The sequence below is a fragment of the Sorex fumeus genome, unplaced genomic scaffold, assembly GCF_029834395.1.
Source record: "Sorex fumeus unplaced genomic scaffold, SorFum_2.1 ptg000122l, whole genome shotgun sequence".
Classification (NCBI taxonomy): domain Eukaryota; kingdom Metazoa; phylum Chordata; class Mammalia; order Eulipotyphla; family Soricidae; genus Sorex; species Sorex fumeus.
Window position 1 is genome coordinate 11797405 of NW_026606179.1, and position 27169 is coordinate 11824573.

Genomic DNA, 27169 nt, shown 5'->3' on the forward strand with positions numbered 1-27169 from the left:
CACACACACACCCTATCCTCTGTCCCATGTCCTCAGAAATCTACCTTATTAATCCATTTGTTTATTATTTATTGTTGGCTTTTGGGCCACACCCAGCTGTACTCGGGTCTTACTCCGAGCTCTGTGCTCAGGGAGTCGCTGTGCAGCTGGGCCGGTAAGCCAGGAGTGAGGAGCATGCACCGGCCAGCAGCACCATCTCTCCCCCATCATCTTCTTTTTAAAAAAACTTTAAAAAAATTTTTTAGACCATTACAAAGCTGTTCATGAATGAATTCCAGCCATACAGTATTCCAACACCCATCCCTCCACCAGTGTACGTTTCCCAGCACTTCCCCATCTTCAAATGAACAGCCACCCCCATCACCACGTTCCCCACCCCCATCCCTGTCTCCTCCAAGACCCAACAACCGCCCACTTTGGGTTTGGGTTTTCATTATTGTTGTTTAGGGCTTAGGGCTTACTCCTGGCTCTGCTCACTCCCGGAGGGGCTGCGGGGGGGACCCTATATGGTGGTGGGGATTGTCCTGCCACGGGCAAGGCAAGAGCCTGCCCGCTGTGGGTCTGTCGCTCATCTCTCCCTCCGGGGAGCATAGCCCCCCAAGAAATTCAGAAGTCCAAGCCCCAGGCCCTCTTCCCTCAGACCAGCCTCAGCCCCGCCTCCCGCAGGCCAGAATCCCCAGTCCCCCTCCCGCAGACCCAGGCCCGACACCCTGAGACCTGGGAAACCCGATGCCGACTCACCCCTCCCCAGGGATCCAGGAGTTAGGGCCCAGACTCCACTCCCTGCCCCCGCCCACTTGCTCAGGACCCCGGAGCCCCAGCTGGCGTGGGAGCGCCGGGCGCAGCCCTGCGGCACCTGTGCCTCGGGCGGGGTTCTGAGTCACCCGCGTCCCGGGATCCCTCGGGACGGAGCATCGCGCCCTCCAGGCCCCCTCCCCCCCCCAAAGAGGCGCGGGCCACCCCCACCCGCGCCCGGCCGCTGCCCTCGCGCGCCCCCTGCCGGCCGCCCGCCGCCCTGCTCGGGAAAACGGCGGAGAAGCCGGGCCAGAGCGATGCTTTTATTGTCGGGGTCACAGGTGTGGGGGCTCGGGATCCTGGCCCGGGCTGGGGTCGGAGCTGGGGTCGGGGTCTGGGCTGCCGTCTTCGGGGCTCTCGTCCCAGGGGAAGCGGGGCAGCCCCCGCATCTGCTCGCGGTAGATGCGGTCGAAAGCTTCGCTCTGAGCCACGGTGAAGTGGTTCTTCCAGTCGCCGCAGACTCCTGCAAGGAGGGCGGTAGCGGTGAGGCAGGAGGGGTCCCCGCCCCGCGCCACTGCACCCCGCACCCCAGTCCCGCTTCCAGCCTGTGCCCGGGTTGTGCGCCCCGCCCCGCCCCGTCAGCTCCCTCAATTTTCCAAGCTGGAATTTCCTCCGCACCCCTCCTGCCCCTGGGGCCGTGACAGCACCCGGAAGGGGAATCCTGAACTCCGATTATATTGGGCTGTACCCCAATATAATCATAAGGGCCCTACGATAAGCGGGATCAGCGCAAAGAGGGAGCAGGGCGGGCAGCTCTGAAGAGGGAGAAAGGGGGTGCAGCCAGGAAAGCAGGAGGGAGCCCCCTGCCACGAAATGAGCTGTTTTCTTTCTTATTTTCTTGGGGGGGGGGCACACCCTGTGTGCTCAGTGTGCTCAGGGCTTACTCGGCTCTACACTCAGGAATTACTTCCTCCTGGCAGTACTGGGGAAACTACATGGGTTGGTTCTCTCTGGCGCTGTTAACTGTTTTATTTGGGGAGCCGCCTCAGGGCCACACCTGTGACTTAGGGATCTCTCGTGTTGGGTGCCTTTCCTGCTGTATGAAGGCTCCAGCCCCTTCTTTAGTTAATTTTATTTCTTGGGTTACATCTGGAGTTGCCTGGGGTTTACTCCCTGACTCTGCTCAGGGATAATTCCTGGTGGGCCTTGGGAGACATTATGTGGCGCCAGGAATCAAAGCCAGGTCAGAGATGCCCAAGCCAGCACCTTCCCCACTGTACTCTTTCTGGCTGGAGAACTATTTTAAGCCACTGAGTTGCTGACGCTGGGGTGAGGGAAGGAACAGACTCTTTACCCAGTGCTGGGGTAACTGCAGGTGGACACTGAGGTTCTTAGGGGGCCCCCTGGACCTCAGACAACCCTGGAGCTGCTGGAGCAATGCAGATAGGATCTGGGGTACCAGGGCCACCGGGACCACTGGCAGGCAGATCTCTGGAGCCCCCCGTATTGCAACTGGGGACTTAGGCCAGTGCCCTTCGCCCCTGCCCAGCAGGGCCTTCCACTAGGCCCCACCTTTCCTCAGGAAGTTCCCGTGCGTCTGGTCCAGCAGGCTGGAGGGCAGTAGGGAGTAGTTGGACATTCTGTTGGCCTTCATGGCACCGAAGGCCGAGTGTGTCACCACGGATTCCAGCGCCTCCTCACTCAGCGGCCGCTCCAGGAATTGGCAGATGCGCTGCACTGAGCCGTGGAGGTCCTGCAGAGATGGGCACAGGTCAGCATAGTGGCCCCAAGCTGCCTCTGCTTCTGTGCCTCAGTTTCCCCAACTGCCAAACTGAGGACTTGGATCAGTGTTTTTATTTTCTATTTTATTTATTTATTTTTGTGGTCGGGGTTACTCCTGGCTCTGCACTCAGGAATTACTCCTGGCAGTGTTTGAAGTACCATATGAGATATTGTGGATTGAACCTGGGTTGGCCATATGTAAGACAAATGCCCTCCCCACTGAACTATTGTGCCGGCCCCGGGGGTCCGTGGTTTTTGTTTGTTTGTCTGTTTGTTTGTTTTAAACTCTGTTTGTGTTTATTTGGGGGCTACACTGGTGATGCTCAAAGGTCACTCCTGTCTCTGCTCTCAGGAACCACTTCTGGTGCTCGGGGACCCTATGGAGTGCGGGGGATTGACACAGGGTGAGCCATGTGTAAGGCAAGTACCCTCTCCACTGACTATTTCTCCAGCCCCAGTGTTGGGGATATTTTTTGGGGGGGACCCAAATGGTGAGTAGGTCCAGGGACCCGAGCTGCTGGTCTCAGCTAACTGCGCTGGCAGGTCAGGGCCAGGAGCTGTAGCATGCGTGGGTGCTTGGGTGTGTGAGGAGACCCTCCAGAATTGCATCAAGAGGTGCTAAGGTGAGGGTGGGGGGCCTGGATGCTGGGAATGGGACCCAGGTTGGTGCCTGCCAGGCAGGTGCTCTAACTACTGGACTATCTCCTGGCCCCCAGGGTTTGGGGCTATACCTGAAAGTGCTCAGGAGTGATACTGGTGGTGCTCAGGGGTCCGTACATGCTGCCAGGATCACACCAGGATCGCCACAGGCAAGGCGACCCTCACCCCTGAACTTTCTCCCCAACCCTGACTCAAGGTTTGGCCAATTTGGGATTTTGGTGACATCAGAGGCAAGCAGAGGTAGAGGTCAGCAATGTAGGATGACCTCATAGGTTAAAAAAAATAAGTTGGTTTGGGGGCTGGAGCGATAGCACAGCAGGTAGGGTATTTGCCTTGCACATGGCCGTCCTGGGTTCGATCCCCGGCATCACATATGGTCCCCCGAGCACTGCCAGGAGTAATTCCTGAGTGCAGATCCAGGAGAAACCCCTGAGCATTACTGGGTGTGACCCAAAAAAAAGCAAAAAAAAAAAAAAGCTGGTTTGGGGGATGGAGCGGGTAGGGCACTTGCCTTGCACGAGGCTGACCCGGGTTTGATTCCCAGCATCCCATATGGTTCCCTGGGCACCGCCAGGAGTAATTCCGGAGTGCAAAGCCAGGAGTAACCCCTGTGCATCACCAGGTATGATCCAAAAAGCCGGTTTGCCCCTTGGCAGGCCCCTCTGCCCCATCCTGCCCCCCACCTTGTCATCGCATACCCCCTCTCCTTCCCCACTGTGTCCCCTAGGCCCCGTCCCTGGTCTGGCCCGGTAACCGCCCCCCCGCCCATACCCTCCTTCCACACCTGGCCCTCACCCACCTGCCCCTGCTGTGAACAACCCCACGTCCTGGACTGAGAGAGGGTGGACCTGTCTCCTCTCCACCCTGTGCCATCCTCACTCCCCCTTTGCATCTCACACCGCCCCCCTCCTCCCCCTCCCATCCCTGCCACCAGAGGCAGCTCAAATGTGGCCTCTCTCGAGATAGCACTTGCTCCTGTCACAGTGCTCCTGCCCCATGGGTACAGTGGCCCCAATCTGCCTGCAGCCTTGGGGAGAAGCATTGCTCTGTCAGCAGAGGCCCAGAGATGGAAAGACACTCCTCCAGAGCCCAACAGCTCTCCCTCTGCAGTGCCCCGCCAGCCCCTTGGCCCCGATTTCCAGGTTATTCTCGGTTTCATAACTCTGGGCCCTCATCCTCTCAAACCACTGCCATGTCCCAGAAATGCGAGCGCGCTGGTGCCTGCTCTCACCCAGGGGTAGCCCAGAGGTGCCGCCAGGCCGCCTGGCCCAGTTTTGGGGTTTGGAGAATAAAGCCGGATGCGAAAGCAGTGGGGGAAGGGCAAGGCGAAGACCTTTGCTGGATCTTTTCATCCAAAGAGAATTTTCTGGGTGGATTGTCCTGGTGAGCCTAAAACAGCCACTCTACAAGGTTCCATCTACAAGGCCCTTGTCTTCCTCCTCTGCCCCCTCAAAACCTTTGCCCCTTCTTCCAGGGAGCCCTCCCTGACTGCTCAGACAAGGAAGGCTGCCCTCACTCCCCTGTGCCACATATCCTCTCTCCTGCCTGGTGGTGTCCAGATCCAGATGGGTTTGGGGCTGTTTGCTTTTTTGCTTTCTTTCTTTCTTTTTTTGTGGGGATCACACACGGCAATGCTCAGGAATTATTATTCCTGGCTCCACACTCAGGAATTACTCCTGGTGATGCTCAGGAGACCCTATGGGATGTCGGGGATTGAACCTGGGTTCGCCACATGCAAGACAAATGCTGTCCTCTCTGGACTATCACTGGGTGTTTGCTTTCACCCTCCCTGACTTGCCGAAATCTCCCTTCAGGGACCACCTCATCCTTGGGGCTTCCCTGCTCTGAGTGCCCTCTGGCTCCTGCCTGCCCAGAGGAAAGCCAGCAAAAACCCAGAGAAAAACCCAGGGGTACCCCTTTTCCTGACTCCCAGCACCTCTGCCCGATGGTGGTGGATCTGGCCATGGCTGAGCTCAGGCTGGGGCCTCTGTTCTGCTGGCCACAACCCCTGTGGCGGAGGGCCAGTTGGGGGACGCCATACTAGGCCCAAGCAAGTGTATGTGTGTGTGGGGGGGGTGGTCCTCACCTGCTTTAGCTCCTCGTAGGTGATGAACAGGAAGTTCTCTTTGCCCCGCATCCGAATCCAGCCTTTAATGTGGTCGAACCAGGAGCCGAACTGCACTGCGGGCAGAGGGCGGGCGAGGTGAGGGCCAGCAGGGAGTGCAGAGGGGCTGCGCACCCCCACACCCCCAGGCCTGGCCTCTCAGTGCCCCCCATTGTATTTTTGGCTTCATCTCTGTCTCTGTCTGTCCCACCACCCCCACCCAGCCCCGTGTCTCCTTGTCTCTCTTAAAAAAAAAATCTGGGGGGCTGGAGCAATAGCACAGCGGGTAGGGCATTTGCCTTGCCAACCCGGGTTCAATTCCCAGAATTCCATATGGTCCTCTGAGCACTGCCAGGAGTAATTCCTAAGTGCAGGCCCAGGAGTAACCCCTGTGCATCGCCAGGTGTGATCCCCAAAAAAGCTAAAAAATAAAATAAAATAATTTTTAAAAAAATCGAATCACCATGAGACACACAGTTCCAAAGTTTTCATGATCAGGTTTCAGTTATACAATGTTCCAACACCCATCCTTCTACCTGTGTACATTTCCCACCACCAGTGTCCCAGTATCCCTCCAGCCACCCCTCCCCCTCCCCCCCACACCTGCCTCTATGGCAGGCACTTTTCTTCTTCCTCTTTCTATCTCCCTGCCTCTGTCTCTGTCTCCTCCCTGTGTCCGTCTCTCTCTCACGGTCTGCTTCCACTCCACCTCGCCCCATCGCTTAGGTACTTCCTGGACCCACAGAGATGCACATGCCCCCTACTCCATCTCTTCCTACCATCTTTGCCTGTTTTTTTTTTCCCTTTTTGGGTTATACCCAGCGATGCACAGGGGTTACTCCTGGCTTTGCACTCAGGAATTACTCCTGGCAGTGCTCAGGGGACCATATGGGATGCTGGGGATCAACTCGGGTCGGCTGTGTGCAAGGCAAACGTCCTACCCGTTGTGCCATCACTCTAGCCCCATTGGCTGGTTTATAGGAGACTCTCCTCTCTGGTATTTTGCTCTGTTTTGTGGCCACACCTGGCGATGCTCAGGACTCACTCCTGGCAGTGCTCGGGGGGTTGTATGGGATGCCAACGATTGAACCCTGGTTGGCCTTGCAAGGCAAGTTGTCCTCCAGCCCTCTTTTGATATTTCTTCGTCTGTCTCCATGTCTCTGCCGTCTCTCACTGTCCTTTAGCTTCTGTCTGCCCCTGCCTACCCGCACCCCAACTCTCTAGGACCCCCGCATTCTGCCTCTCTCCTCCGCCCCCCTCCTCTGTCTCTCTTCCTGGGGTGGAGGTGCAGGAGCAGCCCACCCCACCCCCTCGGTGCTTCACCCGGGTCCTCACCTTCGCCTTTGAGGAAGTTCTGCAGAAACTGGTCCGGGCTGCCTGGGTCCTTCAAGTGCCCAGCGATCTTGTAGTAATGGTAGAGAGAAACCAGCACGTCCCGGGGGTTCCTGCCCAGGTAGATCGCCTGTGGGGGTGGGAGAAGATGTGAGGGTGTTGTCCTCCAACACAGCATCCACCCCCCGGGGTGCATGCCCTGGAGCCCCTCTCTTGGCCCTGCAGCTGGAAAGATTCAGGGGGCCTACCCCATCCCCAGCAAGGGGTAGCTCAAAGCCATCCCTTATCCCAACCACATTTAAGGAAGAAAGAAGGGACGTTTCTGGAGTAGGGGTATTTTGGCTTTGAGAAATAAAGGGCAGAGGAGAAAGATGTGGGGTTCAGGCTAGGGGGGATCAAGGCCAGAGTTAGAAAGAAATAGAAGGGGCTGGAGCGATAGCACAGTGGGCAGAGCGTCTGCCTTGCACGCGGCTGACTTGGGTTCGATTCCCAGCATCCCATGTGGTCCCCCGAGCACTGCCAGGAGTGATTCCTAAGTGCAGAGCCAGGAATAACCCCTGTGCATGGCCGGGTGTGACCCAAAAACAAAAAATAAAAAAAAATAGAATCTGGCCCTAACGCCACGTTCCCACCACCCCCATTCCAGCCTCCTTCTTGGCCTTCCTACCGCCACATGGCCTCCGGGGGTCCTGCTAGAACCCCCAGCCTTTCGGCCCCTTTCCTATTTGTTCAGCAGTGTTACAGTCCATACCCACTCCCACCCTGTGCATCAGAGATATTCTGACCTGGCCACAGGCACGGTCCCCCACGGGACACTCAGCCTTGCAGGTGGGGCCCACCTGGGTCGTATTTGGAGGTATTTGGAGGTATCTCTGCTGCACCCTGGGGCTTTGTCCCACCTCGCCACCAGACGGCGCCACTGAGCGCACAGCGCCGCTTTCCCCTCCTCAGCTCCCAGCAGCGCTGGGCACCTCAGAGAACAAAACGCGTGTCCACAGCAGTGCACGCAGCCTTCGGACCCTGTTACTTCTCCGCCCTGGTCTCCACTACTCTTGCTCTTGTTCACTTGGTTCCCGACAGTTAGGCCTCCTTGTAGGTTGCCTCAGGCGCTGGCCTCAGGACCTTTTCACCTGCTCTTCCAGCCACCCCAGGGTCCTTCTTCACCATCCAGGTCTTAACCCTCTCCAACCATCTGGCAACTCTTTCCCAGCCCTTCCCGATGTGCATTTTTCACTCTGGACATATAAAATATTTGCTTAATTACCTCGTCTGTTCCCCTTGAGAACCTGAGCACACAAACAGGCATTTCTATTTCTTTTTTAATTTTCTTCTTTTTTTTGCGGGGGGTGGAGGCAAACCTGGTAGGTAGTGCTCAGGGTTGATTCCTCCTGGCTCTATGCTCAGGAATCACTCCTGGAATTAATCAGGGGCCCACATGGAATGCCAGGGATGGAACCCAGGGGCAAGGTGAGCCCCCTACCCACTTTCCATGGCTTTGGCCAGAGGACAGGCACTTCTGTGCGTTGGCTGAGTCATGAGTTTAGAGCCAGACCAGTTTATAGCCAGGTTTCGTAGGTGCTTAGTAAACGTGAACTGAGTCTTTCCTTCCTTCCTTCCTTCCTTCCTTCCTTCCTTCCTTCCTTCCTTCCTTCCTTCCCTCCCTCCCTCCCTCCTGCCTTCCACTCCTTTCTCCTTTCCTCCTTCCTTCTCTCCTTCCTTCCTACTTTCCCTCCCTCCTTCCTCCCTTCCCTCCTCCTTCTTTCCTTCCCTCCTTCCCACCTTCCTTCCTTTCCCCTTTCCTCCTTCTTCCTTTCTTACCCCCATTTCCTCCTCCTCCCTTCCCTCTTTCCTTTCTTTCTTCCTTCCTCTCATGCATCCACCCATGCATCCACCCCCCATCCATCCATACTCATCTGTCCATCCATCCCCCCACCTGTCTATCCCCTGTCCATGAAGACCACCCCAGCCGCTCCCTGCCTGCCCAATGGTACCTTAGCCTTGGATTTGAAGAAGGCCTTCGTGAAGAGCTGGATTGGAAGGTGGGAGCTCAGGAGGCGCGGGGAGGGGAGTTCGTGGCACTTGGAGACCATCTGGATGATCTCACACCAGGGGGCCCGGTCCCAGATGGGCACGGAGCGGATCCAGGAAGGGTCCCCGTCCTTCAGGATCAAGCTGAGGATCTCGATCATCCAGTGGGTGCCTGTGTGTGTTGGAGGGGATTGAGGCTGGTCAGTGCTCATGGAGCCCAGCTGAGGGGCGCCTGGCAGGGAGAAGAGACTGTCGATTGTCCGAGTATTGTCAGAACAGGAAACTCAGTCACAAAGAGAAACTGAGGGGCCTGAGTGATAGTACAGCCTGAGAGATAGTACTGTTTCATTGTGCATCTGCCTTGCATGCAGCTGACCTGGGTTCAAACCCGAGCATTCCATAGGGTTCCCCGAGCACTGCCAGGAGTAATCCCGGATCATTACCAAGTGTGACTACAAAACTTCAAAACGAAACAAAACAAAATCCCAAGTTACTCATCAGAATGCCAAGCTGGGAAGTGGGCTGTGGTGGAGACTGGCCTGGGACCCACCAAGTGATCATGAGCTAATACAGGGAAGCCCCCACCTCCTATGGTCAAGACTGTTGGTGTGTGCTGCTCATAGCCATGACCACTTTCCTCCCCTCCCTCCAGTGATGTTCCTTGCAGGCCCCCTGCTGGGATGCCTAGCACTTCCCAGCTGCCCTCCCTGTCCCCCACCCATCCTCACTCTTAGGAGTTGACTGGAGAAAAAGAATTAAAATTTTTTAAAAAAGGAATTGACTGGAATCAGAGATAAACTGTGGTTCCAGCCCCTGGGATACCGCTGTGTCAGAATGACCAGATCTGGCTTGTGACTCACAGGAGTGGTCATAGTACCTGGAAACTGGGCTGGAATGGAGTCCTGGGGGCCCAGGTGTGGACTCGAGGCTGTGTGTATCTATGCATGCCCAGCGCATGCAAAAAATGCACGCGTGAAAGATCACAGCTCTTGTCTCTGGCCCCGCTTTCAGGCCAAGCCCTGATTCGTGTAAGGAGGCACGGGGGTGGGGGGGGGGAGTGGTGACTGCTGGACACTTGCCATCATCTGCATCAGTGACTCACTAATGCTTTGAAGGCTTGTAGATGGTTGATTGATTTGAGGGTCATACTTGGCAGTGCTCAGGGCTCTATGCTCAGAGATCAGGCAGTGGTGCGTGGGGACCCTGTAGTGTGCTGGGGATCAAACCCCAATAAGCTGCTTGCAAGGCAGGTATGCTTCCCATGTACTGTTGCTTCACCCTGTGTCTCTATAAACAAAGCACACACATGCACATTTCCACACACACACGCACACACTCACTCCACACACATACACACACTCCGCACTCACCACGCATACATGCACACACTCTACACACACTACACAGTATGCACACACACTACACACTCACTCTACACACAAAACACACGCAACTCACTATGCACACACACAAGCAGACACGCATGCACAGACGTGCACAAACGCAACACATGCTCACTCACGCACACTCACACACATGCACACATGCACGCAAGTTCTCTACATCCATGGGCATGCACACATGTGCACACATAGGCTTGGCCCTCCCGCGGTACCTGACTTGGGGTAGGTGAGGATGAAGATGTCGTCGTCCCGCACGTCCAGGCCATTCTCCACAAAGCTGATGCTCTCAGGGGAGTAGAGGCCCACGGGGATGGGGACCCCCTTGTACCGGAAGTACTCGCCAGACAGCTGCTGACTGTGGAGGGGGGAGGAGCCACAATGAGCCAAGCTGGGGGAGGCTGAGCGGGGAGGACAGAGGCCCCAGCAGGCAGCACTGCATCTGAGCGCGTCCCCAAGTACCCAGACACATGGAGGCAAGTGGCAGCAGAGGGTCCCCACTGGCGGGACCGGAAGGAACTTCCTCTCCACTGCTGCAGACCCTCACCACCCAAGGGGTAATGAGGAAGAGTATTCCCCCATGCACAGAGAGGTTGAGTAACTTGCCTCAAGACACACAGCAACTAACATTGGGAGTGTCACAGTTGCCAAAGGAGCACTTTCCATTGAGTCAGTCTTCACCATGCCCCCATCCAAGGAAGGATGCTGAGCAACGCTCCCATTTTATAAATGGGGGCCGGGGTGCAGAGAGAGCCCAAGCACATGGCTTGCAAGGCCAGAGGCTCATTTTGATCTGAGTGCTCCACAGAGCACTGAGACCCCAAATGATGGAACAATTGACCTGACCTGTCCCTCTCTCACCAGCTACCCAACCTAGCCTGGTGTTGGGGAGGTGGGAATGGTCAAGGTTTTCTTTTTTCTTTTTTTTGGTGGGGGGTCACAGCCAGTGATGCTCAGGGGTTACTCCTGGCTCTGCACTCAGGAATTACTTCCGGTGGTACTAGGGGAACCATATGGGATGCTGGGAACATCGCTCCAGCCCTGCTGGTCTTGATACTTTACAGGCTCAATGCCCCGCTCACTGTGGTGGGTACACATGGCTGAACTCAGAGGGAAACTTTCCAGAAAGAAATGTTGAAAGATCAGTCAGGGGCGGCCAGAGACCACAGGCTTAAGTTACTTTGCTTTGCATGCGTCTGATCCTGGTTTGATTCTCAGACTCTGCGTGCAAGGCAAGAGCCCACTCTTGGTTAAAAAGAACTTGGAGAAGGGGGGTGGGCAGAGAGATAGTACAGTGGGTAAGGCATTTGCTTTGCATGCAGCCAACTAGGTTTAATCCCTGGCATCTCATACGGTTCCCCAAGCCCCACCAGGTGTAAGCCCTGAGCACCGCTGGGTGTGGCCCCCAAACAAAATAAAATCAGTGCTCAGGAGGCCTGGGGGTCCTTCTGGACATTAAGTGCAAACAGTGGGGATTAGTTGGTCCACCTGGCAGTGTTGGGGTCTTCAGGACTGTCCCTGGTGATGGGCTGGGGGCCTTGCTGTGCCAGGGATGAAACCAGGGTTGGCTGCATGCAAGTCACATGCCTTAACTCATGAATTATCTCTCTGGCCCTGTGCCTTAGTTTATCATCCACAAAATAGAGCTGATTTTAATTGTTACCTCTGGGGGCTGATTTGAACCCTTAAGACTCCTCTCTCCCTCTCTCTCTCTCTCTCTCTCTCTCTCTCTCTCTCTCTCTCTCTCTCTGCGCTTTTTGGGTCATATCTGCCAATGCTCAGGGGACCATATGGGATGCTGAGGATCGAACCTGGGTTGGCCATGTGCAAGGCAAATGCCCTTCCTGCTATACTATTGCTCTGGCCCTCCATTAAATATTCTTAGAACTGTGTTCCTGGAGGAGGGAATAGCAACGGTACAGCTGGGAGGGTGCTTGCCTTACAGTGGCCAACCCGGGTTCGAGCCCCCCCATCTCACTCTCTGGAGCCCACCAGGAGTGATCCCTGAGCACAGAGCCAGAAGTACTGAGTATTGCCAGGTGAAGCCCCAAAAATAAAAGAAAAAAAGAACTGTGTGTTTGGCAAAGAGTGAGCAATATATATGGAAGTACATGCTCCGAATCTTAGCACGGTGGAAGAGACGGGCACCATGCACGCAGCTGCTCCAGCCCCGATACTGCTTGGGCTCTGCTGAGCGTGACCCCACCAAAACCCAAACCAACCCCCAAACAGGGAAAGCTGGGTTGAGGGGAGGTTCAGAGGGCTAAGGGTGGGTTTTTTGTTTGTTTTGTTTTGGGAAAGGACCGGCAAAGGAACCCAGGTGTGCGGGACCCAGGCCGTAGATCTCCAAGCCTGTTTGGATTGGGACTGGGCCTCCTCCACCCAGATCCCCCATCTTCCAGGTGTTACACCCACCAACTGCCCCCGGCGCGGTGTAATCCCATCAACGGCCAAGACCCAGAGACTATAAAACCCTGCTCCCGGAAGCATTCAAGGCCGAGCGGCTTCTTATTATCAAGGTCTTATTCTGGTGAACCTGGCAGGCTATCAAAAGTAACCTTGCCCGCATGGCAGAGTCTGGCAAACTCCCTGTGGCGTATTCAATATGCCAAAACCCAGTAACAATGATGGGTCTCATTCTCCTGACCCTGAAAGAGCCTCGAATGTGGCACTTTTTAAAATCTCAGGGCTAGGACGAAGGAGACGTTACTGGGGCCTGATTGAGGCAATCGATAACCAACAGGATGAAAGTGATACAGACAGTGTTTGTTTGGGGTGACACCTGGCGATGCTCCTGGCTCTGCACTCACGGATCACTCCTGGCGGTGCTCAGGGGACTCTATGGGGTGCCGGGGATCAATAACCCTCGTTACCGCGTGCAAAGCCAGCGCCCTCCTCGCTGTGCTCTGCTGAAGGGCCGCCTCAGCCCCAAGCACAGCCTGCAATGCAGCCCGCCCCTGCCCCCACATCAACAGCAGCAATCAGGGAGAGCGGGAATCGAGGTAAAATCGGTTACGACAGAGACTGGCACACATCCGCATTAAGTACATTTGAGCTGAAACCACCACTGTTACTCGCACAGGAACAGACGTGGAGCTTCAGGGGCTAGGGTGGTCGCCGCGCGGTCAACGGCCCGGATCCGCGCAGCGCGGCGCCAGGAGAGCTGTCCCCTCATTGGTCGAACGCGGGCCTGTGACGTCACCAATTGCCGGGCAGAGTTAGCCCAGTGGGCGGGAGTAGGGGGGCGGTTACCAGGCTGATTGACATCTAAGGGACCTGTTTCCTCCTCTATCTCTAGCAGATCGCCTATGCCCTTCCCTACATAGCTACCCGGTTAATAAATATGAGGGCGTCCTGTCCTCCCATCCCTTGGGCGCTAAGGGCCTCCCAGTCAGAGGTCACGGCCAGCGCCGGGACGCCAGAGAACCGCCGAGTACAACCAGAACTTGATGGAATGTACGAATGAGTGAATGAATGAATGAATGAATGTGGGAATGAGGTAGGGTGTGAGTGAATGAGTGAAAGTGTGGTGAATGAATGAAGGTGGGAATGCATTAGTGAGTGTATGAATTAGTGAAGGCGTGGATCAATGAAGGCAGGAATGAAGGTGTGGATGAATGAAGGTATGAATGAAGATGTGAATGAATGGGGGGTATGAATGAATGAAGGTGAGGTTCAATGGAGGTGTGTATAAATGAAGATGTGGATGAATGAAGGTATGAGTGAAGGTGTGGATAAATGAAGGGGTGACTGAATGAAGGTGCGGATGAATGAAAATATGAATGAGGGGGTGAATGAATGAAGGTGTGGATGAGTGAAGGTATGAATGAAGGTGTAGATGAATGAAGGTGTGAGTAAATGAAGGTGGGAATGAATGAAGACGTGCACGAATGAAGGTATGAGTGAAGGTGTGGATGAATGAAGGTATGGATGAGGGTGTGGATGCATGAAAGTGCCAATGGATGAAGGTACAAATGAATGAATGAATGAATGAAGTTATTAACAAGCAGAGATGTGGACGAATGAGTCAAAGTGGAGGAGTGAGTGGCAGTTTGCTGAGTGAGTGAAGATGAGTGTCCAAGGGCTCCTCGTCCTCCTGGCCTCAGTGCTTCTTAGCTCTGGGCACCTTAGAACTCCTACCTGGCCTTGAATGTTTCCCCCAGCCCCCAGCCCCAAGGGAGGACGCCCCAGCCATAGGGTCAGGTCTCATCACAAGCCAGTCTGCCTTCCCTGCTGCCTGCTGAGGCTCAGTGCTGGGCTGTTGTGGCCTCTGCTGAGAGCAAGCCAGTTAAAGGGCTACATGCAGGGCTGGCATCTGGCCTTGCCCTTGTCCCGTTCGCCACGTGCCCCCCACTCCCACCATTGCCCCCGAGGGTACTGGCGCTACCTCCCGGTTCCATGTCGGCTGTTCCTTAATCAGTCCAACAGCCGGTGCCATGTGGGCACCTTCAGGTCGGGCGGGTCCCTGTGTCCCCTGTTTTGCTGCTTGGCTGGCTTCCCACCCTCATATTAGAAGGTGGTAGCACCTTCTCTCTCCACCTGGCCAATCCAGTTTGCCTCTGGGTGACATCCTGAGTTCTCTGCATCGAGTTCTTTCTCCACCCACGCCACCCCAGGGGCCTGGCAGCCACTGGACTGGGGAACCCAGGAAGGCAGGTGACAGTGGAACTGATTTAGAACCCTCAGCGGAGAAACTCAAAGCAGAGTTGCAGCTGTGAGGAGGTCCCAAGACCTGCCTAGCCTTCTAGAAGGTTCTGTGCCTGGCCTGGAGACCCCAGGACTGCACTCCAGCCTTCTGTCCTGTCTTCTTCCTACACAGCCCCTGGACCCTCACCCCCACCTCCTCCTCAGACCGACTCTCCTGAGCCCTCACGCCAGAACTCAGGGCGCAGCCCCACCAGGGGCATTCACTCCTCTGCCCTCCTCAGAGTTTAGATTAAGCCTGACTCTGCTCAGTCCCCCCAGGAAAAGTGGGGGAGTGGACCCCCCTCTGGACATTCTAGACCTAGGAAAGGCCTGACCCAGCTTCTCCCAAGGGCCTCGCCTTGAGAACCCAAAGAAGACTTGAAGTGTCAGAGTGACAGCACAGCAGGGAGGGTGCATGCAGGTCTTGCATGCAGCCAACCCGGATTTGATCCTTGGCACCAGAGAGGGTCCCCTGTGTCCGCCAGGATTGACCCATGAGTACAGAGCCAGGAGTCGGTCCTGAGCACCACTGGGTATGGCTCCCAAACAAAACAAAACAAAGCAAAAAGAAGAAAATAAAAAACACTGGTTGAGGGGCTGGAGTGATAGCACAGCGGGTAGGGCGTTTACCTTGCATGCGGCCGACCTGGGTTCGATTCCCAGCATCCCATATGGTCCCCCGAGCACCGACAGGAGTAATTCCTGAGTACAGAGCCAGGAGTAACCCCTGAGCATTGCCAGGTGTGACCCAAAAAGAAAAAAAACAAACAAACAAATACTGGTTGATCGCAGGCAATGCCATAGACACACCCCTCAGAGCCTGTCTCCACCTGCCTTGCCTCAGTTGCCTGAATATTTAACTCCTCCAAACATAGGACATTTTCACCATTAGACACCTGGTCAACTGTCTGAGGGGTCACTGTCTGTCACTGTCCTTCCGTTGTTCATCGATTTGCTCATGCGGGCCCAGTAACGTCTCCATTGTGACACTTGTTACTGTGTTTAGCATATTGAATACGTCACGGAGAGCTTGCCAGGCTTTGCCGTGCGGGCGAGATACTCTCGGTAGCTTGCCGGGCTCTCCGAGAGGGGCGGAGGAATCGAACTCGGGTCGGCAATGTTGGCTGCATGCAAGGCAAACGCCCTACCCACTGTGCTATCGCTCCAGCCCATCTGAGGGGTAGCATAGAATTTTTTGTTTGTTTGGTTTTGGTTTGGAGTCACACTCTGTGGTGCCCAGGGGCTACTCCTGGATTAGTGCTCAGGGATACACCTGGCTCAGTGCTCATGAGCTACTCCTGGCCTAATGCTCATGAGCTACTCTTGGTTGAGTGCTCATGATCCTCCTGGATCAGTCTCGGGGCTACTCCTGGATCTGTGCTCAGGGATACTCCTGACTGAGTGCTCAGGGGACATGCCCTAGTAGTGCTTAGGAACCGCATGGATCCTGGGGCTGGACCACAGGCCTCCTGCACGCAGACCTGTGTCTGAGCCACTGCGCACACTCCCTCAGGCCAAGCACAGAGTTCAGAGCCTTTCTGCTCGTGGGCTAGTCGTCCATGGAAATAAAGAATTTGGCTCCACACAAATGTCTCATATTTGCTGTTTAACGCTTGCTTGCTTCTCACTCTTTTTTTGGGGGGGTGGGGTGCACATCCAGCAGTACTCAGGGCTGACTCTGGGCTCTGTGCTCAGGGATCACACCTGGTGGGGCTCAGGAGACCCTGTGTGGTGTGGTGTGGTGTGGAGACTGACCCAGCTGGGCCATGTGCAAGGCCAGCGCTCTCCTGCTCTCCGCTCTGGCCTTGAGACGCCTGCAAATGGACCGGGCCATGGCAGGGGCCAGGTCTCGGGCTGAGCCGCTCAGCCCGCCCGTCTGTCTTTCTGACTCAGAGTTCTCCGGAGTCCACTGCCAGCACTACCCCAGCTGCCCCATTCCCTTTAGCCACAGAGCCCTGGGAACTGGGGAACCCTTTGCAAGCCTGTCCAGGCCAGCATGTTCCATGGCCTGGAGCCCGGTGACTCCTCTGGGTCCAAGTAGTGTCTTCAGCAGCAAAGTGACGGCAGTGGCCTGGTGGCTACATGCCAGTTGTGTCGACCACTACCTCCAACACAGGGACACCCTCACCAGACCCACGAACCCTGCTAGCGCTGCTCACAGCGCCCAGCTCTCTTTTCTGGTGCCAGCTTCTACTTTTAATCCTTTCATATCTATGAAGGAATATTCTTTTTTTTTTCTTTTTGGGGCAACCCGGCAATGCACAGGGTTTACTCCTGGCTCTGTACTCAGGAATTATTCCTGGCCCTGGCAGTGCTCGGGGGACCATATGGGATGCTGGAGCTTGAACCTGGGTCGGCCGCGTGCAAGGCAAACACGCTACCCTCTGTGCTATCACTCCAACCCTGGAATATTCTTTCTTAGTTACGGAAGAATACAGCTCTAGTGGCAATAGGACAGTGGGAGGCGCTGGTCTTGCACACGGCTGACTCAGGTTCTATCCTCAGCATCCCACACGGTCCCTGAGTCTAGTCAGAAGGTCCCTCAGCACAGAGCCAGGAGTTATCCAGATTCCTGACAGTGTGCCCACCCCCACTACATACTACTCTTTCTTATCTATTAATAAACTTGAACAATTAAAACAATTTTTTGTTGGTTTGGGGGGCCAAATCTGGAGGTGCTCAGGGATTACTCCTGGCTCTGCACTCAGGATTCACTCAGGGGACCAGATGGGATACCAGGGATTGAACCCAGGTCAGCCATGTGCAAGGCAAACACCCTCCCCACTGTACTTTTGTTCCAGTCCCATTGATAGAAATTTTAATACAGAGTATTTTTGTCTATTAACTGCATGTGATACTGTGTAATGGTTCCTTTGTCTATTGTACTTAATAGTAACTATTTCCTTGGCTCTTACATTTACTCCTCAGTATCACCACCTTTTTTTTTGCTTTGCTTTTTGGGTCACACCCTGCGATGCACAGGGGTTACTCCTGGCTCTGCACTCAGGAATTACTCCTGGTGGTGCTCAGGAGACCATATGGGATGCTGAGAATTGAACCTGGGTCGGCTGCGTGCAAGGCAAATGCCCTATCCACTGTGCTATTGCTCCAGTCCCAGTATCACCACCTTTAGTACTTACCATTTCCTTTGCTGATTTCTGCATTTAATACTTAGGAACTTGTCCCTTTGTCCATTCCCTGCCTGGTCCCCCCACCCCGCGCTAGTTGTAGGGAGAGCTGAAGGGAGCACACCCTTAGCCTGTCTCTCCTCCAAGAGCTGGGGTCTGAACCACAGGCACCATTCCATCCCATATGTGGGGTGACCCAGATATGTATGGAGCTGGCATGGGGGCAGGGAAGGAAAACAGAACTCAGGCTGTCCACCGCGCAGTGATCCCGGGCTGAAGAAATACGAAAGGACTAGGGCCAGAGCAACAGTCCAGCAGGAGGAGTGTTTGCCTTGCAAGCAGCCGACCCCGAGTCGGTCCCCGGCATCCCACAGGGTCCCCTGAGTACTGCCAGGAGTAATTCCTGAGCTCAGAGTCAGGAGTAACCCCTGAGCACCTCTGGGTGGGGCCCCAAAAACAAACAAAAGAAGAAATACAGAAGGACACCTTCCCCACCCGCCCTCCCCCCGAATCCAGCGTGATCAGGGTTGTTTTGTTCTCGCGGCCAGGTTCAGTCTGTGCCTGGTGTACCCCACGCTCTACCACACAGCGTGCCACTGGCATCTTGGCAGATGCTGAGCCCTTAGCACCCCAGTGCATCTCTTTTTATCTCCCTCGGCCTCTCACGCCTCTGCGAGGCTCAGCTGTGTGAGGGTCCTGCCCTCAGTCCCTCCCCATCTGGAGATTTCCGCCCGATAGACCCACCCCCCACCCATGTCACCCTCGAGTGGCAATGCAGTCTCGGACCCTGGGGCACCCAAATCTGTATTTTCTCCAGTTGCTTCTGATTTGAAGGGAAGCCCTGGTTCAGGATATGGAAGTTTTTTCTCTTTTTTTTTTTCATTTCATTTCTTTTTTTTTTTAACTTCCCCTTTACACTTTATATAAACACTGTGGTTTACAAAGTTGTTCATGATGATTCGTTACAGGCATTCAATATTCCAACACCAACCCCACCACCGTTATACCTTCCTTCCACCATTGTCTCTAATTTTCCTAGCCACCCTGAAGCCTGTCCTGATAGCAGACCCTCCATAGCTTATCTTATATTGCTTATTATCAATAATTTGCTAACAGAATCATCAAAAAACATTTCCTTAGAAGAAAGAGTAAATTGTTGCATCTCACCAAGGAGCCATTAAGTCCTTGTAGAAGAGATTACTAAGTGTGGAGTTCATGCCCACTTCAGTCAACTTAATCAGTGGTTGAATAAATAGCAGTACCCCTACACTAAAAAATAACTTAGGGGCTAGAGCAGTAGCACAGCAGATAGGGCATTTGCCTTGCACGCAGCCGACCTGGGTTTGATTCCCAGCATCCATATTGTCCCCCGAGCACTACCAGGGATAATTCCTGAGTGCAGAGCCAGGAGTAACCCCTGTGCATGGCCAGGTGTGACGCAAAAAGAAAGAAAAAATCAAAAGAAGAAGAAAAAGAGATTACCAAGATATTGTTACAGGTTAAGCCTTCTGCGTTTATATTTTGTTAACTGAGATTGGTTGCCTTCTTGGAAATTTTTTCTTTTTCTTCTTTTGGGGAGGCATGCCCTACAGTTCTCCAGGCTTACTCCTTCTGTCTCTGTGTCAGGGATCACTCCTCGTGAGGCTCAGGGGGACCCTAGAAGAGTTCACAAGGCAAAGATCTTTCCTTGCCATGTCACCTTGCTGGCCACCTGCCTTGGCAGGTTTTGCTGGTTGGGTCCACTTGGCCAAGGGGGGGAGGAGGTGAGGGGAGCTTGTTTGCTCATCTGAGCGAGCAGAACCCAGGTGAACGTGTACTTTGAGAAAATGCACCCCAGCTTCTAAAGCTTCAGTGTGAAAGGAAGCGTGTAGACTCTTTCACTCATAACTGGGCTGCATGTTAAAATCATGCTGCTGCAGATACAGTTGGATAAAGAAAAACAGATAACAGCAGAGTGGGAGGAGAGAGACCCATAGACTGGGGTGCAGGCAGGAACTCTGGATTCCATTCCTGGTAGCAGAGGGTCCCCTGTCACCACTGAGACCCCTGAACAGTGCACCGGGAGTGACCCAAAATCGAATAAAATAAACTAGGTGAGCTGCTGGACAGATAGTCCAGTGGGGAGGGCATTTGCCTTGCACACGACTGACCCAGGTTTGACCCCCTGCATCTCCTATGGTCCCTCGAGCACTGCCAGGAGTAATTCCTGAGTGCAGAGCCAGGAGCAACCCACGGTGTGGCCTGAAAACCAAATAAATAAATAAATAAATAAATAAGATGTTTAAGAAAATGCATGTTCTCTGTGTTTATTCCCTGGCATAGCCAAAAAAAAAAAAAAAAAAAAAACGGGCGCGGGTGGGATGCGGAAATAATAGTTTGGTCCTCAGCTTATGGGTACCAGAGAAATTGATTGACAACACCTAGCTCCATTCCCAAGCTTGTGTCCACAGATAGCTAGCTGCTTCTCCCACCAGCTTCAGGTGCTTTTGGATGTTGCTGGGGTGTCACTCCCAGTAGTACTTGGGAGTCCACAAGCAGTGCTGGCGGGGGATGGGGCTGTGACTGAAGGCTCTCCTGGGCTGGACAGACAGAACTCAGGCATTTACCATGACTCTGTGGCTAACCCGGTTCAAATCCTAGCACCATGTATGAGCCCTGAGCACTACCATAGGTCCCTCCCAAGCACAGAGGACCGAGTAGCCTCTGAACACCGCCCAGAGTGGCCTCCAGCCTCCCCAAAAGCAGGATATCCTGTGTAACCCCACACTCCCACATCTCTCCCCTAAGAAGGCGCCAGAACCAGCTGGGCTGTCCTGGACGGCGCTAATCCTCTTTCAGCCCTGGGTCTGGCATGCAGCAGCGGAAGCTGCAATTACTGTCATTCTTCACCCTGTTTCCCCTCCCTTCCCCACACCCCAGAGGACTCGGGCCTTGGAGAAGGAGGAAGGGAAAGCCTTGCATGCCCTGACTCAGCCTTGCATGGGGCTGGCCCCACCACCCTCACCCACATCGTGTCCGCCCGGCGGGGCCCTGTGGATAAGCCACAAGGTAGGATTTGAACTTCGGTCAGTGGCTGCATTCCCAGCACTGCTCCCTGAGTCAAATCTTCCCAGTCCTGGCAGTCCAGGTCCTGAATCCTGCCTGGGTTCCTCCCGATCTCTCCTGGGCTGCCTGGGTTCCTGGGGAACATGTTTCATTTGGGGGGACGTGGGACCACGCCTGGCAGTGCCTGGGGGCCCCTCCCAGCTTTGCGCTTGGGGCTCATTCCTGGCGCTGCTCAGGGATCCAACCTGGGACTCCTGCGTGCAAAGCCTGAGCACCAGCCGGTCCAGCCGTCTCGGCCTTTTGTGATCGTTTAGTCCGAGACGCTTTGGCCCACCCATCTCTCCCCTCCCTCTCCTCCTGCCTCCAAATCGAGCGTCTCATTGTCTGAAAAAAACACGTCAGTCATCTGTGGCCTCTTTTACTGGCCGGGAAGATGACTCAAAAGGCAAGTGTGGATGTTTGGCTGTACCAGGCCCAGATTTGCTCCCTGGGCACCACCAAGTGCCCCCTCACCCCCCACTGGTGGGAATAACCCCCAGCAGCACAATGGGGACAGCCGCCTCAAAAGAAAAGAAAGCTTCCTTTTTTGTGGGAGGTTGCACCCAGAGGTGCTCAAGGGTTACTCATGGCTCTGCACGCAGGAATTATTGCGGGTGGGGGTGCCGGGGATGGAACTTGACCGTGTGCTAAGCAAGTTCCCTTTCCACTGGACTATGAGTCCTGGCCCAAATCCATGAGCTTTCTTGAATTAGCACTCTCTGAACTTCCCTTGGCAGGAGCAGGTTGAGAATCAGCGAGTAGTACCCTGACGGGCATTCTAAGGTGAGGCAGGGCAGGCTGTAAATGTCTGGGTTAAGATCCAGGCTGTGGACATTGACCACCAAGAAGTTCAGAAATTACCCACCTCAGCGCTCAGGGAGGGGCAGCCCACTCAGCTCCTTGGAGAAGGTATGGGTGAGCTGCCCGGCGGGACAGGATAGTGGGGAGGGTGCTTACCTTGTACGTGCCCAGCCCAGGTTTGATCCCTGTACCCTAGATGGTGCTGAATCCTTCCGGGAGTTATCCCTGAGCACAGCTGGGTGTGCCTCCCTTCAAACTGCGCCCTCAGATTCTACCTTCCAGAAACTGAGATTAAACTCTCTTTCCTATCCACCTGCAGCTTCTAATCTTGACCTTGGCTCAAACTCTTATTATCTGGGTGCACAGAGGATGGGAGCGGGCTTGGCGGATGCTACACTCCATCCCCCCCCCAACTCATGGGTGACCCCACACTGAGCCAGGAGCATCCTGAGCCCCACTGGGGTGGTCCCTCAAACAACCACCACAAAACATTATTTCCCCCTAGAATTCCTTTTCCTTCAGCCCCAACCAACTCCGGGGCCTAGAATGTTCCAGGTTTGTCCTTCATGTCCCCTGCCTCCTCCTTGGGATTTAATCCTGTCTCATCACTTGCTGTTCTAAGATTGTTGTCTCGGGGCTGGAGCGACAGGACAGCAGGGACAGTGTTTTTGCCTTGCATGTGACCAAGCCAGGTTTTTAGTCCCTGGCACCCCACAAGAGCCCCAGAGCACTGCCAGGAGTGATTCCTGAGCACAGAGCCAGGAGTAAGCCCTGATTATCATCGGGTGTGGCTCAAAAAACAAAACAAAACAAAACAAAAATACCGTGGGCTGTTCTTCTATTCTGGTTTGTGGGGACTGGGGCATTTGGAGTGGGTTCGTGCATTTCGCTTCACGCGGCTGCGCTTGGGGACTCGGCAGTAGAATCCAGGTTGGGTGACCCTAGTGTTGGATAATCTGGGTGATCATTTGCACTACGGTGCAAATTTCCTGTCCCTTGTCCCCTGGAACCCAGCTCTCTGCCTGTCCTTTTGCCCTCGGGATTCCAGTTCCGTTTCTGCCTCTTCCTTGCCCTCACCACCAGGTCAGCTCCCAGCTCAACCTTCCAGGGCCCATTCCTCCATTCAGAGATTGCCACGGCTGCAGAGGAGTCCCCATATAAAACTGGGGGCAGCAACAGCACCCAGTGAAGGTAGCCCGGAGTCCTCACAGCCAAAGAGGGGGGGGGGGCAGAGGGAATGGGATGCATGAGAGCAGGACCCCAGATCTCCCCTGTTTTATTACTTTTTGGACACCCCCCCTCAGGGCTCAGGGATCCCCTGTTTTATTTATTTAATTTATTGTGTGTGTGGGGGGGGTGATGTTCAGGGCTGACTCCTGGCTCTGTGCTCAGGGGTCACTCCTGGCAGGGCTCAGAGGACCCTGTGAGATGCCAAGAATCAAACCCAGGTCAGCTGCATGCCAGGCAAACGCCCTCCCTGCTGTGCTAAAGCTCTAGACTTGCTCCCAGCTTAAAGCCAAAGTTGCTGTCTTTATTGCTATTAAGTATTTCTGGGGGAGTAAGATTCTTTCTGGCAGAATGTGAAGCCCCAGGGCACTGAGTAGCCACAGAAGGGGCAGAAGGGGCAGGAGCTGGGGCTGAGCCAGGAGACTGTCCATGTGGAGATGGCAAAAGCTTTCTCTGGGACTTCCTGGGGTAGGAACGGCATGTGCAAAGGCCTGGGGTCTATGCAAGGGCCTGGGACCCATACCCCAGGAACAAAAGGGTGGAATGAAGATAAAGATGGAAACACAGAAGACAGGCAAGGGCCAGGGGCAGGGTCCAGAGGATTGGGGATGCCTAGCTGAGCAGGGAAGCGGAAGGACAACCAACGTAAACAGCGGCTGGGGACAAGAGATGGCGGGCGGGAATTGGAAGAGCTGAGGTCAGTGAGGGACCCTGTGTGGCTGAGGAGTCTGCAGGCAGGGGATTCTGGGAAGAAACAACCATCTCTGGACCACCCAGGGGGCCACAGCTGTTCCCAGGAGGGTCTGGGTTGCCTCATGTCTGTGCCTATCTTTCAGATGAGAAAAACTGAAGGCAGGAGAGGGCCAGGGTGTGGATGAGCTCGCGTCCTGAGCAAGGGCCGGGCTCCATGGTCAGTGGCTATGAGCAGGGAGTGGAGAGGAGGGAGGATCCAGGGGACGTGGGTGGAGCAAGTCTTCCCAAGGGCGGCAACCCAGGGAGGGCAACCCCAGGAGGGCAGCCTGGAGGGAGAGGATGCCAAACCCAAGAGACTGGAAAGAGAATGCAGGGCCAGGCTCTCTCCTCTCCCGCCAAGCTGAGATCAGCCTGGACGTTTCCCATCGCCCTGAACCAGCCATCCGCTCTCAGCAGCTCTGCATGCCTGGCTCTTGCTTGGGTGAAGAAAGAAGCCCCCCGATGGTACTATCCTGGGCAGTTCGGGATGCATGGTGGAGGCGGTGGGGGCGCCCGGAAGGGAGGGAGAGACCCTCTGGCAGAGTGCAAAATAGCCCAGGTTGTGCAGCATCTGAGCAGTTTGCTGTGTGACCTCAGGCAGGCTGCACCTTCTCTGAGCTTCTGTAGACTCCCCTCTGTCCAAGGGCACACGGGGGCAAGCCGGGAGGTCGCACCACTGGGGGTGCCCAAAAGAGGTGTCACCACACACTCTGGAGGCTCAGATATGATGGGGGTCATGGCACCATCTCAAAAAGCCTCAGTTTGCCCCTCTGGAAAGCGGGTTCCCTTAGACTCACCCTTGAGCACAGAGCAGATGAGGCCTGCCCTCCCCCGTGAGGCCTGAGGGCCCCCTCCCCAGGGCTCTGGCCTCTCCTCTGAGACCCAGAGTTGAGAGAAAGCCTCATCCCACTGGGATGCTTTGGGGATGCCCAGAGAGGAGGGAGTGCAAGGCTCCTACATCATCGGCTCTTACCCCACAAGAAGACAGTCAGCATGAGGCCCCCTCTGCGGGACTGAGGTACCACCACCCCCCCCCCCCAACACACACAAGCATCCCTGGAAGAACCCAGCCTGCTGCCTCCTCCCCGACAGGCGAAAAGTCCCCGCTCGGCAGCAGCCAGCACAGGCTCCTGGCAGGGACACCCAGGGCCGGCCCTCACCTGACTTCCGACTTTCCGAAGGTCTCCAATATGTTCTGGAGGCTGGCATTGGTCAGTTTCTCCATGGCGGCGCCGGGAGGCCAGGTGTGTGCCCGCGCTGAGCCTCACAGCTCTGCCACCCGGGGCCCAGCTGTGCCTACCTCCGCCAAGGGGAGGAGCAGCAGCCGGTTCTCCCAGCCTGGCCCACGCCTCCCTCGGGAGAGGCCCTGGGCACCGCCCAGTGAGGCAGGGCCACCTGTGAGGAATAGAGTCTCACTGCCTAGAACCTTCCACGTCCCAGCCACGTCCCACCCGATAGGCAAAGGATCCAGGGCTGCTCTGGGCTCACTGGGGCATTCACTCAGGGCCCTGCAGTCACCGGGAAAGAATTTACAGAGCCAGCCGAGGCCCAGGGAAACCAAGTGAGCGAAACAGTGGAGATGGAGGGAGAGAGAGGGAGAGAGAGAAAGAGAAACAGAGTGAAAGGGAGAGAGAGAAAGAGAGGGAGAGAGAGAAGGAGAGGGAGAGGGAGAAGGAGAGGGAGAGGGAGAAGGAGAGGGAGAGGGAGAAGGAGAGGGAGAGAGGGAGAGAGATGAGATAGGAAAGTGAGAGAGAGGGAGAAAGAGGGAAGAGAGAGGGAAAGAGGAGAGATGAGTGAGAGAGGAGAGAGAGAAAGAGAGGGAAAGAAGAGAGAGAGAAGAGAGAAAGGAGGAGAGTGAGGGGAGAGAAGAGGGACAGAGAAGAGAGAGCGATAGAAAGGGCCCAAGCACCACTGGGCAGCTGCCCCCCAGCCTCTCGGGCTCTCACGGAAGCATGCCTGGCTGACGGTCACTGGCTTCCGGCGTCTGTTTGGGGCCCCACTCCCAGCCTGAAGAAGAATATCTACATTGGTTTGGAAAAAATAGCCAAGCAAGTCAAGCCCGAAAAGAAAATAAGGATACCTCTCTCCATGGTGGAGAGGAGCGGGGTCCTTCTAGAATATTCCCTCAGGATTCTAGGCTGTGTTGGAAAAAGTTGGGTTGGATGAAAAATGACCAGTCTGTTACTCTTCAGGACTGGGGAGATGTGTGGCAGGAACAAGACTGGGTTCGATCCCGGCACCATAATGTCCCCTAGTAGGGTCAGCCGCTAGCACCCCTCTGGAACAAAAGCGCCATGTGAGCCCCATTTGCTGCCTCATGGCATGTACCGGGACGGCCGCCCAGGGAACACAAGCTCAAGCTGAGGGAGCTCGCCTGGCTTCAAGGCCCGCCAGCATCGGGGGTCTGACCTAGAGTTGCCTCCTTCTCAGCCCCTCCTCCACCACTGACTCTGAACCAACCTTGGGGACCATAAGGGTGAACCCCGACCTTCCCACAGGGCTGTGGGGCCCACAGATCCCCAGGGAGAATGAATGGACTTCCCCAGGGGAATGAATGGACTTCCCCAGGGGAATGAATGGCTTCAGACAGACGGTGACCACGGAGTCAGACAGACTGCCTGGCCCACCCCAGGCTGACTATTTCATTTTTTGTCACCTTCAATGACCTTTTGTTCTCACCTCTGAGGAGGTGACAACAGGTCCCTGTTCTTTCCATAGCCACCACGGGGATGTGCCGGGACAGTCTCCAGGTTTCACCATGGCTTGTACTGAGAAACTCACAGGGAAGGGGATGTGTGGATGTTGGAAGGAGAACCTGGGTTCCAGAGATGCCTGGGAGAAGGAAAGTTTGGGGGGCATCCCTGTGACAGGAGAATCTGAAAGGGACGAGGAAGGCCCAGGGGCTGAGCTAGTGAACCTTGGCAAAGAAAGAGGCAGGCCAGGAGGCTTTGTGGCTCCAGAAATTTGCTGACCCCAGGACCTTTGCACCTACCACCCCGTATTTGACATAGTCCCCCCAAACCCCCCACACACCTGGAGCTTCCTCCAAATTGGCCTGGCCCCCATGTCCCACTGCTCCCACCACCATCTCCACCTAACTTGCTCAGTTTTTCTTCTGTTGGTGTTTGGCACTACATCACTTTTCTCTGGGCCTTGTTGGTTGCGTCTGCATTTTTGAGATACAACCTGGGTCACCTTCTGTCTCCAAGCAGAGCTCTTAAAACTCAGGGCTGTTCAATAAATACGACTGGTGGGAAGAGAGCATTGTCCTGGTGTGGGGGGAGTAGGGGAAGGTCCTAGGATGTAGGGAGGAGGAGCTGATTGAATCCCACTCCCCCAAAAAATAGGGAAATTCAATCATCTCGGGGCTAGACCACTGACTTAGCATGCAGCCAATGCTGGTTTGATGCCTGGTCCCGAACACCACTTTTGAGTACAGAGCCAGGAGTAACCTCTGATCACTACTGGGT

At 55.2% G+C, this 27169-nt stretch overlaps 2 protein-coding genes across 2 annotated transcripts in view; one reads left to right on the plus strand and one right to left on the minus strand.

The window, feature by feature from the left end:
• The window catches only part of MAMSTR (MEF2 activating motif and SAP domain containing transcriptional regulator), a 164281-nt gene that overhangs the window by 62512 nt on the left and 74600 nt on the right, over window positions 1–27169 (plus strand). The window lies entirely within an intron of this gene.
• SULT2B1 (sulfotransferase family 2B member 1) overlaps window positions 1071–27169 on the minus strand; it is a 62010-nt gene continuing 35911 nt past the window's right edge. The window contains exons 2-7 of the mRNA XM_056135875.1: window positions 10257–10399; window positions 8605–8813; window positions 6617–6743; window positions 5264–5358; window positions 2308–2488; window positions 1071–1258 (exon numbers count right to left, since the gene is read on the minus strand). Of these exons, the coding sequence (XP_055991850.1) occupies window positions 1071–1258; window positions 2308–2488; window positions 5264–5358; window positions 6617–6743; window positions 8605–8802 (789 nt within the window). The 5' untranslated portion in view covers window positions 8803–8813; window positions 10257–10399. The remainder of the gene's footprint in view (window positions 1259–2307; window positions 2489–5263; window positions 5359–6616; window positions 6744–8604; window positions 8814–10256; window positions 10400–27169) is intronic.